This window comes from Nannobrachium achirus (genome assembly GCF_963921795.1).
Source record: "Nannobrachium achirus genome assembly, chromosome: 19".
NCBI lineage: Eukaryota > Metazoa > Chordata > Actinopteri > Myctophiformes > Myctophidae > Nannobrachium > Nannobrachium achirus.
This window is the reverse complement of record NC_137826.1, coordinates 32,843,765-32,860,401: the sequence shown is the minus strand read 5'-3', so window position 1 is coordinate 32,860,401 and position 16,637 is coordinate 32,843,765. Positions and strand designations below refer to the sequence as shown.

The 16,637-nt window shown below is 40.3% G+C and overlaps 1 protein-coding gene across 4 annotated transcripts in view; it reads left to right on the top strand.

The window, feature by feature from the left end:
- Positions 1–11,430: 11,430 nt before the first annotated feature.
- Positions 11,431–16,637, top strand: part of LOC308305174 (acetyl-CoA carboxylase) — a 71,634-nt gene continuing 66,427 nt past the window's right edge. For 3 of the 4 annotated variants that reach the window (XM_080749879.1, XM_080749878.1, XM_080749876.1), the window contains exons 1-2: positions 11,768–11,905; positions 13,931–14,204. In XM_080749879.1, the coding sequence (XP_080606005.1) occupies positions 11,824–11,905; positions 13,931–14,204 (356 nt within the window). In that variant the 5' untranslated portion in view covers positions 11,768–11,823. Of the gene's footprint in view, positions 11,581–11,767; positions 11,906–13,930; positions 14,205–16,637 lie in introns of those variants that run through there. The other variant, XM_080749877.1, reaches the window with a different exon arrangement.

The following is a 16,637-nucleotide window of genomic DNA, read 5'->3' as shown; positions in this document are numbered from 1 at the left end:
TGGGGGTCTTTGATATTAAAATGTTTGAGAATAATTTAGAGGTTTTAATAGACACAAAAATTACAATCCAAACCCAAACAGATCCGGTTGTGTTGAAGCCCAAACCCCCATTTCATGAATCTGATATTGGTGAAAGATCATTTTTGGATGGACTTCTTAAAAACTGTTTTGCCTGGCTCCCAATTTTAAGTTCTTGAGATGCATTGATTTGATTTCCCTATATGAATAGCTTACAGAGTCTAAATTAATTTAATTAAACCATATATTTAAAATGATATCTGTGGCTGTAGTTTTGCTTCCTGGCATTGTGTTACAATACCTCGCTGCCCCATTCTCTCAGCAAGTCCACTGAAGCTGACAGTCAACAGCTCTGTATAGGACAGGGAGGCCCATGGACCTAATGAGGTTGATTCTGATGTGATGATTTTGGACAGCGATCCTATATTCTCTCTAGAGTAGACCCAGCTCCCCTTCCCTTCTTCCTCTCCTGCAACATGTGACTCATTAAAGTTCTTCACAATTACTTTCATGACAGATAACCAGCACACCTATGACAGACTATATTTGGAACATGCAACTAATCCAAGTGTTTTTTTTTGCTAATTACCACAACACGCCATGCTATTTTTGTGAATGTTTGCCCAGGAATAGGGATGCTAAGGTTCAGGTGGTTAAAGCACATCCATCTATAATTGATGACAGAGAGTTCTGTGTTTTACTTAATATGGATACTGAGTGTGATGTGTGAAAGTGTCTGTGCTTGAGGTCTCCATGTGTCTGCATGAGCAAGAACATGAACATTTCTGGCACTATTGAATTTGTCCAGGAACACAATTTACAATTTAGGCATCTACTGTAGCAGAGATCAGAATAGCAGAGCAAGCATGAACTCTAGTCACATACAGTAAGTAGAGTTCAAAGAAAAATGTAATGCCTCAAAGTCAAAACAACACAATGTCTAAATAACATTTGGGGTGAAAAACTAACTAAATACTAAACTAAAAAAGATCTAAATAACAAAAACCTGAGAACAAGTGACCAAGATATAACTGCATATACAGTAGCATCTACCGAAAGAAGGTGGCAAGAAGGAATATAAAGAGAGGAGTGCTGAGAGGGGGCGAAAGATTGGGAGTGAGTCTGCAGTTCTGACTGAAGTGCAGAGTTTATTCCACACACACAGTCTAGGAGGAAGAAGAGTGTGGAGCGTTGTCCAGGGTGTTTTATGGCATCAAAGTGATATGGACATAATGGACTTACAGTACTTGCACATTAGGCTGCAAATAACAACAGGCCATTGGTCAGTTCTCATCTGGACATCTTCTGTGAATAGTTTACAGTAACATTAATATCAGCACCATACAGATACAGCTTGAGGGGGGTGCTGTATCTAATAAATGGGTGGGGTTGGGGCGGTAGGATTCAATCTGATCTATTCAGTCATAATGTGTCATTCTTCTGGACTCTGGAGGAACGTGTTCACTTACTGCTTACTGTTCACTTAAGTGCTCTCTGTCAGTTATACTCATTACGGTCGGAATCCATGCAGGACTGGGGTCAGGCAGGTCATCTCCAGATTTGCGTCAGTGTCCTTGGCTGGAGCCACAGTCCAGCAGTTGTTTGGGTTTGTGTCAAGTCAGCTTAAGCACCAAGGTGCCTAGATTCACAACAACTGAAACAGCAAATTTGGGGGAAGTACTAATTTTGTCCATGCCAGGCATTCCCTTGGCTACATGTCAAAAGATTAAACTGTTGACATTCCTTCATGATTGGTGAGTGAATGGCATTTCAAAGTATAGATAATACAAATAATTACCACAATAACAAATGTACTTCGGGGTGGATAACACTGCCTGTACATAGGTTAAGTGATCATACATTTCAGACAGACATTTATAAAGCATAAAATGTCCTATGAGCATAAGTATACAGTACATATTTTGGAGCCAAAGCTCTGTCTCAGCTCCCAAATAACTCCCTGTAAGCATGGAAATATTTATATTAATCTGCCAAATAGATATTACAGAGAATGGAATAGCAGGACCTCTCTAAGGGGATTATATCCAGGAGTTTCCCCATGAGGCCTTGTGTGAATTATGGACAACGTGCATGTTGCAGTTATTTCTGCACAAGGGGGTTACTCCAGATACTTGTTCACATACCTTTGCCACACAGGTATTAAATATTGGATTATTTCCCTCAATAAATACATTAATATGTATTATATTTTGTTGACCTCTCTTTCATTCACCACAGGTCATATTTGTGTAGAAATATAGAACATTCTAAAGGGTTCACATTAAATCATCTCTGAATCTTGGAATAGCTACTGTAAATGACTAGAGCAGGATTCTTATTAAGCATCCACCATCAACACCCTTATGGAATCCTGGCCTTTTGAGTTTTGGCTAAAGTTCACACTTGACCCAGATGACAGGTTGCAAGGGGCAAGGAGGGGGGTGACCTTCTAAACAGGTACACAGAAGGTTACAGAGACTCTGGGATATGATGACAGGTAGAGCGTCATTGTGACAGAAGGTCATGTCACTTTGGATATAGAAACACCATTTGGAAACACTCTTTAAGACCCTAAACCACACTGACAGCTGTCATTCTACCCAACACTGTGAAGAGTGAAGAGAAACACCTCTATATCTATGGCATTTCCCAACTGACACGGGATGATCAAATAGTTCTAAGACTAAAGTCCCCATTTTAAAGAACTGTGTATATACTACATACAATATTATTACTTGCGCCAGCAGAGCATGCAAGTACTGCGTTTGGCAGGGTATGTATGTTGTGTACTTCTTTGATTAAGCCCGTAGCCCAATCAGTGACCAGCATTTCTGGCAACGTCATCATCAACAGCCATTGAGGGACCAGCATTCCTGGTGATGCCAGTAGTGATATCACTGGCATCGCCAGTGCAGTGGTGATGCCAGTGGTGAGCGCACCTCATGGTGTGTTCTGCTGACGAACACAAGCAGCAAGTTGGCACCTCGACAGAGTGCAGTTCCAGTGTAAGCTGTAACCAGTAATAATGGCTGCTTTTGGAAGCAATGTGGCAAATGAGGGAGCACAGACCAGACAAGCCGACGGCAGAAACCACAGGTTATCAAACATGTCTATAAGAAAATGAACGCAGCTGAAGCCACCTATACAGTAGATGTGTTCTGGTGGTGGAGTAAATCTATTTGCAACGGAAAGAAGAACATTGCAGAGAGTCCTCATATGAATTCATTGAGATTGACCCTCTAACCCCTTGTAGGGCATGGAGCTTATAATTATTGTAAAGGGTCACTAACACTTGGGTATAGTAACACGTGATGTAGCATAGAACACAATGCACATAGCAGTGTGGATATATCTAGTAGAAGTATAGAGTCGAGGAAAGTGACATGTTGCAGGTGTCAGTTTGATGTCCACTCATACACATTACTGAACCTCTTATCTTCTCACCCCTTGAGCTGGATTACCCACGGGGCCTATGAACAAGCTGTAGAAATCCTTTCCCCCAGAGGTATGAGACCTGTCAAAGGACACAGCTCTGGACACTGATGTGAGCATCTGGAGACTGTTCTTAATCATCAGCTCATCTCCGCATGGACATGGGCCTTTGAGAAGAAACACTGAAGCGATGTGACAGGTATAGGTTGAATGATACAAAAGGATAATATAGGGGTACAATCTTAAATATTATTGTGTCAGAGAGTGTTTAGGCCTTTAGGGCAGTGGTTCTCAAACTTTTAAATTTGAAGGTCTCCCCTTGACTTTGGCAGTGTTCAATTGAACACTCTCAAAGACTTGCAATTTAGACCCCCATAAAGGAACCTAGAGAGTCCCTGAAATACATTTTGAGAACCACTGCTTTAGGGGATCAAGTAGTTAATAAATGGACCCCACATACTGTATCATCAAGTCTTACTGTCAAACACAGGGATAAAGAACAAATAAAACAAAGCATTAGTCAAATATAACTACATTTGGGTTAAAGCCTAAATGTAAAAGTTTATACTATGGCATCCAAAAATCCCATTAAGCACATGGTGTCGCACACCGAATATAGCTGATCTACAAGCTCAAAACATGTTGCGCTGTGATGCGCTGTTAGCTTGTACATCGTCTATTTTGGACACGCAACAACACACAAATAACAATTTGATATTCATCACAAACCTTTCTTGGTTGACCGAAAGGAAATTTTTGATTAATCCATTTCTGAGTGAGACATTTGTGTATCACGCATATTTAATGAGAAAATGTGAACATTTGAAAGCATTAGCAGAAAATAACTAATATAGGTCATCCAACTTGGTTGAATGAATATTTTATCTCATAATGATAATTGTAGTTTAACCATATAGGGCATGTTTATGATGGTTAATTTGCATAAATGGTGTGTATGTAACGAGTAACGACACCTTGCCATTTTCTGTTTAATGTTTTTCAAAGTAGTCTACTTCTTTTTATTCCTATATAGGCTAAGTATACTATACTGCACTGATCACTGAGGTAGCCTAACACCTTCAGCACCATGGACAGCATCCATTGTTCAAGCAAAGGGCAGTGCAGAGGCCATGCAGCTGATGGCAGGTAGCCCATAACCTCTGATATGCTCTGGTATGTATAACTTTTGGTGGTCTTTATCAGTACAATACATAAACTAATGTTATGGTATGTGTAAAATAAGGAAACCTCGTAGGTATGATTATACTAGCAGTGGTTTACATCATGAGTAAAGAACATTGGTGATGATACAAGAAATTGTAGACTACAACATGGCTACATAAGAGTCAATGTCGTCAAAGGCTAATAGGCCTCTGAAGCCATCTGGTGGATAACAAATGATACTGCCGTAGCATTAACTGTACTGTAGCCTCGGAAACACAGACTTTAATTTTGGCGATAACTGTACCAAGACAAAATAGCTCAATGGACGCTTTTGATATTAATGCCATTCGCTAAAAAGTGTTGGATATTTTACTAAATACAACGCAGGTGTTGATGACAGTGCTTGTGCTTTACAGAACTTTCTCTTGTAGCCATTTGAAGATTGCCTATCTACAAGCTCACAATGCCTCATGACATGAGACACATTGTGAGCATGTAGATCTGACTTAGATCTGCTATTTTCAAACCTTAAATGGGACAGAACGAGTAGCCTACTTTTATTTGTGTCATTTAAACCAATACCAATTTACACTACTTGTGCACCTTCTCCCCAGTAAATTCTGACTTCTACTTTAGAGTATTTCTACATTGCAATATTGAAACATTACCTTTACCACCACTGATAAATACAGTTTCCTCAGTAAAGTAACGAGTTCTCTATATTTGTCAAATTATTTTTCTCCCGTGACAGTGTCAGAAACAATGTTGTGCTGTGGTCACATAGCTAATGTTACTCCGTGGCTAGTCTCTCAAGAACAGACAAACTGAGCTCAAGTCAAGTGAAAAGAACCTTTTCTTTGAAGATGGCTAGCCAGATTGCTCCGTGGCTAATCTGAGTTCCCAGAACATCTGGGCCAGAAGTCCTTGTTTTACTCCGTGGCTGTTGTGACAGCTTTCTCTAAACTCATTGAACCTCACCTCAGACATAAATGTCTATGAGGTTCAAAGGGTTTAGAGAAAGAATGGTTAGAGCGTTACGCAATACCTAGGTACTGGTAGACAGTAAATAGACAATAATAAATGAGCACGCTGGGCAGCCTTCAGCCATGCACTCAACGAGGAAGACGTTCAAGACGAGCCTCCCACTGCTCACTTCGTCGTGCTACGGTGTTGTGGGTCAAATATAGCCGATCTACAAGCTCACAACAAGTCGCATCGTGATGGATCGTGACGCGTTGTGAGCTTGTAGATCGGCTGTATTCGGCGTCAGGCTTCACACACCCACGGAAGTCGTCGAAGAATCCGATTGGTCCGCCACAATATGGAAACCATAGTAGAAATAGAATGAATAGAAGCTGATCAACACTTTGGCTGGTACATGCAAAATGTCTGCCAGGTTTCCCAGTTCCCCATGAATTCAATAGTCCGACTGCACATGAACTGGCCATGCCAGAGGGGGATTATTAATAAGAAACCCTTTATTTTTCAATATCTCCTTATTTCACTATCTAGGGTACGTGGCGTTCAGAAATCTGAAGTGTACTCAGGCATATTTTGGTTTAATTTCCTTTGCGAATTAAATGTTGAAGGCAGCCATTTTAAGTGTACCTTATTTTTAACTCCATGCTTGGAGAGGAAGATTGGCCCTGGATTCCATCGCCGGGAGGGATGGTCTCGTGGCTGGTTGGTTATCAGGCAACAAATGACGATTGACAGAATCGGTACATATTGTACAATTCACACACACACACACACACACACACACACACACACACACACACACACACACACACACACACACACACACACACACACACACACACACACACACACACACACATACATATATATATTGCATAGGTATATTTTTGCCTATAGACATAATAGATAATAGAATAGGCCTATAATAATTTAGTCTGGATAATGATGCAGACAGTGGTCAGATTGATTGATTGATTGATTGAATACTTTATAAACAGGTTGTAAATAGTACAGTGGCACTGTAGTACGATTATACAATGATGCTAAAAGGATAACATAAAAAGACCTAAGGGCTTGTTTCCATTGAGGTCCTGTATGTATTCAATTCATCAAGAAATCATAAACAGAAGTAGCAGTAAACATGAATGTACAGAAAACAATGGGAGGGGTCAAGCTTAGAAGACATTTCAGTTGAAAATTGCAGATATGTGCTCTTTTATGGCGTTTTTGAAGGAGGGTATAAGCAAGGAGTCACATGATGGCTGTCGATGGGACATTCCACATGTTGGTGGCATAACAGCAGAACGTATTTAACCCCATTTTTGTGCCGAATCTGGGTTGAACAAGATCAGTGGAGCTTCTTCTGGTGTTGTGCCTGTGTCCTATGTGTGTCAGTCAGTGTCTCTCACGTTATTGACGTGAAGTGAACTCTGCAGGAGATTCAGGCTGCCGACTGTTTGTTCAATTATGGTGGAGGATTGGAGGATCGAGGTCACCATGTGACTATTGAGAGCAATGGGGAATACACCTGTGACCTGATGAGGCCTTTGTTGAGTTGCACAAAAGTCATCCCATGCAGCACTGCAGAGTGCCGCCATTTGAATCTAACCCTGGGGGTTTCAACAATCCCTATATATTGTTCATCCAGTATGCCGATACTCTATTGAACAAGTTACAGTACATAATATAGGCCACCTCATCAGTGGGGTCCCACGGGTCCCACAACTTGACTGAGATGCCAATGCCATCACTTAATCAGATGAAGACGCAAACGCTGCAAGGATTAAAGAAGGATCCCTGAACCATTGTGGTGATTTCGTCCTTCGATTGTTTTGAAATGTAAGTGAAGTATTAGGATACAATACATGCGTGAAGGTATATATGCATTATTGTGGGCTCGCCAGTACCTGGCGAGCACACTTTAGATATTGTCATTATTGTGGGCTCGCCAGTACCTGGCGAGCACACTTTAGATATTGTCATTATTTATTTATTTATTTATCTAGTAAGTAGACGGGATTTTCGGTTCCTTTCTACTCCTACATACTTAGTGAGAAAATGAAAATAAAAATATCAATGTGTTCAGCTTACAGTGGGGAAGTGTGCTATTACTTTTTACAGCAATCGGCCAAATGGTGGCGCTGTAGGAAGCCTTCGAAAGTACGATCTTTGAACAGGTATAGCTCATGCTGTGTTATACATACAGCCATGAAACCTGTATACACGTATGCGTCTCCTCATGCCGAACAACTTTTACCCTCTGACTTTTGACCTCTGACCTTTAGGTCTCCCACAATTTTGAATTATATGAAATACAGTAAAAATCTATCTCCTCCTGGGATTTTTGAGTTAAGCGCACAAAACTTTTTTCACATGGACTTTGGACCAATACCTATACAGTCTATGTGGTGAGAAGTTTGTACGTTAAACCATTAATTTTTAATAATTCAATTCATATTGCGGTTTTATGCAAATTATTATTCTGCCTCTAAATCAAACATGCAAAGTGTTACTTTCATGGCATTTGGCAAACATGTAGAGGGTTAGTCCAAATATCCCTGAAACCAATCTTATTCCAATTGGCCAAAGGGGGGCGCTATACGAAGCGTTTGAAAATTCAAACTTCAAACGGACATAAGTCTTGACTCGTTTCGTTTGAAGACATGCAACTTGTTACACGCGTGCTTTGACTCAAGCGGAAGACATCTGTGTCGTTGTTAAGTAAGCTCCGCCCTTTAATTTTCCGCCATTTTGAGCAGTTTGTAAAACGCGTAAACCCGCTTTTATTCTGGAATTTTCGCGTCACGTGCACAAAACTTTTTTTACGTGAACTTTGGACCGATATCTAAAGATCTGTCAGATCGGATTTCTTTAACATTGAAACATGCTTTTTTAAATAATTCAAACAATATTGCATTTTTATGCAAATGATTCTTCTGCCTCTAAAACATACATGCAAAGTCACATTTTCATGACAAAATAGTGTAGAGGGTTAGTTCAAATATCACTGAAACCAATCTTACCCCAAATGGCCAAAGGGGGGCGCTATATAATTTTGAGCAGTTTGTAAAACGCTTAAACCCGTTTTTATTCTAGGATTTTTTTTGCAATTTGCATGAAACATTCTACACGCAATCTAAGGACCTTTATCTAACATGCCTATGAAGTGCACACAAAAAAATTATAAAATAATAATAATAAATATAGCTGCAAGCAGCGATAAAGTGTCCAAAGCCAAAAACACCTCAAATCATGAACACAGCCTGGGATGTGCGTGAAATCTTGCAAGCACATTCCCAATAGGTCAAGGAACAGATACCAACCTTCTCACATTGGCCTGTTATAGCGCCACCAGCGGGTCAACCTTTGCACAACACATTTTTGGAACAAAATGGACCAATCTTTGACGTCAGTAACGTCAAAGAGAGCAATGCCTGCGATCTTGACATTTTGTGCTTTTATAGCCATTGTTTTCTGGCTTGAAGCGAGCCCACAATTGTTTCGAAGGAACAATATTTTTCTAGTTTATTTATTTATTTATCTAGTAAGTAGACGGGAACTTCGGTTCCTTTCTACTCCTACATACTTAGTGAGAAAATGAAAATAAAAACATCAATGTGTTCAGCTTACAGTGGCGACGTGTGCTATTACTTTTTACAGCAATCGGCCAAATGGTGGCGCTGTAGGAAGCCTTCGAAAGTGCGAACTTTGAACAGGTATAGCTCATGCTGTGTTATACATACAGCCATGAAACCTGTATACACTTATGCGTCTCCTCATGCCGAACAACTTTTACCCTCTAACTTTTGACCTCTGACCTTTAGGTCTCCCACAATTCGGAATTATATGAAAAACAGTAAAAATCTATCTCCTCCTGGGATTTTCGCGTCAAGTGCACAAAACTTTTTTCACATGAACTTTGGACCAATACGGTCAGATTGATCAACCAGATTTTTTTTAAAGTGAAATATAATTTTTTAATGATTCAATCAATATTGCGGTTTTATGCAAATTATTCTTCGGCCTCTAAATCATACATGCAAAGTTACACGTTCATGGCATTTGGCAAAGATATGGAGGGTTAGTCAAAGTATCACTGATACCAATTTTATTCCAATCGGCCAAAGGGGGGCGCTATACGAAGCGTTTGAAAATTCAAACTTCAAACGGGCATAAGTCATGACTCGTTTCGTTTGAAGACATGCAACTTGTTACACGCGTGCTTTGACTCAAGCGGAAGACATCTGTGTCGTTGTTAAGTAAGCTCCGCCCTTCGATTTTCCGCCATTTTGAGCAGTTTGTAAAACGCGTAAACCCGCTTTTATTCTGGAATTTTCGCTCCACGTGCACAAAACTTTTTTTACGTGAACTTTGGACCGATATCTAAAGATCTGTCAGATCGGATTTCTTTAAAATTGAAACATGCTTTTTTAAATAAATTCCATGAATATTGCAGTTTTATGCAAATTATTCTTCTGCCTCTAAATCATACATGCAAAGTAACATGTTCATGGCATTTGGCAAAGATGTAGAGTGTTAGTCCAAATATCACTAAAACCAATCTTACTCCGATTGGCCAAAGGGGGGCGCTATATCATTTTGAGCAGTGTGTGAAACGCTTAAACCCGTTAGGATTTTTTTTTGCAATTTGCATGAAACATTCTACACACAATCTAAGGACCTTTATCTAATATGCCTATGAAGTGCACACACACAAAAAAATAATAATAATAATGAATATAGCTGCAAGCAGCGATAAAGTGGCCAAAGCCAAAAACACCTCAAATCATGAACACAGCCTGCAATGTGCGTGAAATCTTGCAAGCACATTCCCAATAGGTCAAGGAACAGATACCACCCTTCTTACATTGGCCTGTTATAGCGCCACCAGCGGGTCAACTTTTGCACAACACATTTTTGGAACAAAATGGACCAATCTTTGACGTCAGTAACGTCAAAGAGAGCACTGCCTGCGATCTTGACATTTTGTACATTTATAGCCATTGTTTTCTGGCTTGAAGCGAGCCCACAATTGTTTCGAAGGAACAATATTTTTCTAGTTTTTTGATGTGATAGTTCACAGATTCTGTGTACTGCTGCTATTGACTGAGATTAAAAGCTACATTGTTGGCATGAGTTTGTTTGTTGTTAAAAGTTATAGGGTAAGTGATTTAAAAAGTTGTTAAAATAAGTGTTAAATAGCTCTATAGGCCTATATATACACACACACACTCAATTCAATTTTCAATTCAAAGGAGCTTTATTGGCATGAGAAAACATACGTTTACATTGCCAAAGCAAATCACAAATACAATAAAAAAAACAGTTGAAAATGGGGAACATATATAGTTGGAGGGGGTACAGCATTGTCACTCACACACTCACTCACAAGCACATGCACACGCAAGCACGCACGCACGCACACACACGCACGCACGCACGCACGCACACACACACACACACACACACACACACACACACACACACACAGAGTCAGGGGAGAACATAATAACACAAATAGAATAGATACGACATAGGTCTATATATATTTATATATATATATATATATATATATATATATATATATATATATATATATATATTATATATTATATATATGTATGATAATGATTACTGTCATTCAGAAAATCAGAAATCAATGCAAACAGTTCCAGTACATTTTGTACAGCAGGGAAGTGTCTCTCTACTCGTTATAGTTCTATGTACGGAAGCGTGCGGAGGGAGGGTTCAGAGGTGAATGGCCACTAGTAAACCCGCTGGCTGCATCATCACATCATGATCACACCACTTCTCTGCTGTCACACACCGGCCCTTGTAGTTGTATGTATGGGCTCATCATACTGTGACTTTCCTTTTTTTCCCCCATCGTCATCATCCGCGTGAAAGAAATGTCTAGGGAACAAATTGAGTAACTTGCCTTTTGGGATCAGCGTTTCAGGATTACGTGTCGGTATATCTCAGACGGTGAGTTAATCTGCCTGTCAAACTAACCCCTAGCTAATCTAGAATAGACCACGCGTGGGTATCTCTGTTTAACCAGTGACCCATCTTAACTCTATTGTCTTAACTCGCGACCAGAACCGGACCTGTATTGAACAGTTGTGTCTGCAAGCAGAGCTCATGTTAGTATTGCATGGGAGGATAGGCGATAAGCCTGTGTGGCAGTGTCCTTAATCGTCTGAATGCAGTCGTCTATATCTGTTGGTGATGTATTATAGTTGGCTTACATATTGTCTGACTGCTACACTGCTCGGCTTGTTTTTCTGGTCTCGCAGGCAGCTATCGATAGGTAAGGAAGGTGTGCCCCACACACACACTATACTTGTATGACCAGTGCACTTACTAAACTTGCATCAACACACTGTCATTTTGTGTTAGTGAAACTAGCCCCAGGGTATCCTAGAGGGGATGATACATTGGTCACATTCTCTTCTCTGGTTAATTGGTTGCCACAAATTCAATGTTGGCAATGCATCCCTCCCTAAGCGGGCTATTATGCCTAGCTATATTTAGGGAGACAGCCTGTAAGAAGATACTAGATGTGATGTACAGTATAGATAGATGTGTTGGATAGATACCATCATGCAGTGCCTTTAAATCCTATTCAGAGCAGCATTCGGAATTGTGCCATGTGACATATTTCTTCTTCAATAATACTCATTGAAGCTCCCTGTTTTTTTCAATTATGACTATGTGTTTAATCTGTTTATATTATATATTCATAAAGAACTGAGCAGAAAAGGTTATGGCAGGTGGGATACTTAACGTTAATAGACAATACAGCTTCAACAGTGGCACATACTGTAGGAGTTATTAAGCAGAACTATAAATGATATAAAGTTGCAGCCGGCAAAGACAACATAATAGAGGTCTTGTTGTGTGGGTGGGAGGGTGGGTGGAATGGCAGTGGTGTGATTGGAGGATATGAAGGTGCGGTTCAGTCAGTGTGGGCAACATACTGTAAATGGGATGGGTGATGTGCCTGCAGGGACATGCTGGGCCCCTGATTCAGCCCGGGAAAAAGAGTTGTAGAGGCCCTCATTGCGCGCTATAGAGAGAGATCTCTCTCTATAGCGCTGCTGCTACTCAAAGATTTGCCATTTCAGATCATGACAAGTGACAAGCCAGTGGGCCAATTACATGAGTTATATTTCATCATTGTCGGGTGGAAAGTAACCTTGTATGCCCAAAACCATTTTAAAAATGATTTAAACTAATGAAAACAGCCGATCTACAAGCACACAACGCCTCGCACCGCGAGGCGTTGTGTGCTTGTAGATCTGCTGTTTTCACTACTTTTGTGCGAAAGCCTTGTATGATGAAGCAGGGCTTTGCTTTGCGAAAAAAAATACAAATTTGAAACTTGGAGATACGAGGTTTCTGCCCGACAGTGACGATTTACTTTGTTGGCCGCCCAGCCCCCAAAATGGAACAAAGGCCGACATTTTATTTAATTTTTTTTCCTAATGGCCAGGCCGGGAATGAACCGGCCGTTCGGGAATTGTCCCCCTTTTCCCAATGGCCAGCACGTCCCTGTGTGCCTGGGTGTGCTTCGTGCCAAGGACCACCATCTGAAAATGTTTTGTGCCAGAGACCCCCAGAAGAGAAGATTTGTGTTAGAGTAAAAATATTCAAAATGTCAAGATTTTTCAAAAATCACAGCGCGGCACGAAGTGACCCGCTGTGAGCTTGTACATGTTTGAATATCCAACGATAAAATATGGTTAAAGTGGTTAAAATGATTGTGATTCTGTATTAACACATTTAGCCAGGGACCTAGAACCCCCAGGGGGTCCCCGGACCCCACTTTGAGAACCAATGCCCCAGAGGATGTCTTCACACTCCAGATAAGAGATAATGATAAATGATAAAACCTTGCCACAATAGAGTAGTATCTCAGTATAACATTATTATCCAAAGGGTCACAATCTGATTTCCAAACCATTTATTGTCCTTTATAACATTAGTAGGATATTTGTATGGAGTCTTGTCAAAGCCATATTTTACTTCATTTGTTCACTGTCGATCAACATTCTGGGAAGAGCCAGCTTTGTTCACTGTTTCCATAAAAGGTGGCACCTGTTCAGAAACTGTACCCTATGTCACAGACAGTACTCTTTGGCTATAGTTCGTTATAGTTTTGCAATATCTCTTGCATTATCAATATCTTCAAAGTTTGTGCAACCCACTGATGCAATATGGCAAACATGCAGGCCTGTGCCAAGTGTCAACCAAGGCAGTCTCGGGTCATGCTGTGCTTTTTGGACTTAGTGTCTCCTTTATAACCATACCACTGCCCCTGTCCCCTGCACAGTGTTTGCAGCCTGTTCGTGTCGTCCAGCCATGGCACAGCAGGACGCACCTGCTAAGAAGAAGAACCCCGCGGTCGCGGCGCTGCACTCCCACTTCATCGTGGGCTCTGTGTCGGAGGAGAACTCTGAGGCTGAGGATGAGACCCTGGGGAAGCCAGAGGCACCGCTGGGGGAGAAGGAGGTTCGCTCGCTGTCACCGTCATCTGTTAGTTCTGACAACAGCAGCAGCTTTGAGGTGGGCTTTGACCACATCGATGGCCCCTTGCACAACCTCAGGTCAGGATCGGCCCTCTCACATCCTCTCACATTCATCAGTTCTAGTCTGACAATATTTATTGTCGGTGTTATTGAATCAAATATTTAATATCTATATCTCTCTATATATATTTCTACTGTATATACATAACAAATTAGTCTATATACAATATACAGTACACACACTGTATATGCATTTATTAATTTATTGCTGTACAGTTTGAATAAGATGCTCTGTGAACAATAAAAGGCAGCCTCCACAATAACAGCAAAAATCAGATTTTAATTGCTGAAAGTACTTAAATATCTGATTTTCAGAACAGTGTGCAGAGGCTGCCTTTTATTGTTTATTTGTTTTCATCCAAGTTTACTGACCTATGATCAATGTTTTATCACAAATAAATATATGTGTAAATTAAAACCTAGCGGTGGTCAATATTGTAGTTTAAATATTTTTTTGGATGCTTTGTGCAGCTCTGATTGATCATTGGGAATAGATACTTATGCCATTGTAGCCCCCACAGTTAGTACCAGCCATGAACCAGCGACAACAGCCCTGCTAATCGGGCTCAGCCCTATTAGCATGACTGGTTGTGCGCTGGACTGGCAAGTGGGAGTCCCGGGTTCAATCCCGGCTTCCGCACATCACTACACCAGTATCACGGTGCAGTCTGTCTACTCTGTATAAGTATCCCCAATATGCTTTTCTGAATTGGACAACGATTTGAATGACAACTAGAAAAATATTGTTCCTTCGAAACAATTGTGGGCTCGCTTCAAGCCAGAAAACAATGGCTATAAAAGCACAAAATGTCAAGATCGCAGGCAGTGCTCTCTTTGACGTTACTGACGTCAAAGATTGGTCCATTTTGTTCCAAAAATGTGTTATGCAAAAGTTGACCCGCTGGTGGCGCTATAACAGGCCAATGTGAGAAGGGTGGTATCTGTTCCTTGACCTATTGGGAATGTGCTTGCAAGATTTCACGCACATCCCAGGCTGTGTTCATGATTTGAGGTGTTTTTGGCCTTGGCCACTTTATCGCTGCTTGCAGCTATATTTATTATTATTATTATTATTATTTTGTGTGTGTGTGTGCACTTCATAGGCATATTAGATAAAGGTCCTTAGATTGTGTGTAGAATGTTTCATGCAAATTGCTAAAAAAAAATCTTAACGGGTTTAAGGGTTTCACAAACTGCTCAAAATGATATAGCGCCCCCCCTTTGGCCAATTGGGGTAAGATTGGTTTTAGTGATATTTGGAATAACACTCTACATCTTTGCCAAATGACATGAATATGTTACTTTGCATAGATGATTTAGAGGCAGAAGAATAATTTGCATAAAACTGCAATATTGATTTAATTTATTAAAAAAGCATGTTTCAATTTAAAAAAAATCCGATCTGACAGATCTTTAGATATTGGTCCAAAGTTCACATAAAAAAAGTTTCGTGCACGTGACGCGAAAATTCCAGAATAAAAGCGGGTTTACGTGTTTTACAAACTGCTCAAAATGGCGGAAAATTGAAGGGCGGAGCTTACTTAACAACGACACAGATGTCTTCCGCTTGAGTCAAAGCACGCGTGTAACAAGTTGCATGTCTTCAAACGAAACGAGTCATGACTTATGCCCGTTTGAAGTTTGAATTTTCAAACGCCTCGTATAGCGCCCCCCTTTGGCCAATTGGAATAAGATTGGTTTCAGTGATATTTTGACTAACCCTCTACATCTTTGCCAAATGCCATGAACGTGTGACTTTGTATGTATGATTTAGAGGCAAAATAATTATTGGCATAAAACTGCAATATTGAGTGAATTATTAAAAAATAATGTTTCACTTTAAAAAAAATCTGGTTGATCAATCTGACCGTATTGGTCCAAAGTTCATCTGAAAAAAGTTTTGTGCGCTTAACGCGAAAATCCCAGGAGGAGATAGATTTTTACTGTTTTTCATATAATTCCAAATTGTGGGAGACCTAAAGGTCAGAGGTCAAAAGTTAGAGGGTAAAAGTTGTTCGGCATGAGGAGACGCATAAGTGTATACAGGTTTCATGGCTGTATGTATAACACAGCATGAGCTATACCTGTTCAAAGATCGCACTTTCGAAGGCTTCCTACAGTGCCACCATTTGGCCGATTGCTATATAAAATAATAGCACACTTCGCCACTGTAAACTGAACACATTGATGTTTTTATTTTCATTTTCTCACTAAGTATGTAGGAGTAGAAAGGAACCGAAGTTTTGAGGAGAACTTGATATGACGGTTAGATATTGTCACTAGAAAAATATTGTTCCTTCGAAACAATTGTGGGCTCGCTTCAAGCCGGAAAACAATGGCTATAAAAGCACAAAATGTCAAGATCGCAGGCAGTGCTCTCTTTGACGTTACTGACGTCAAAGATTGGTCCATTTTGTTCCAAAAATGTGTTGTGCAAAAGTTGACCCGCTG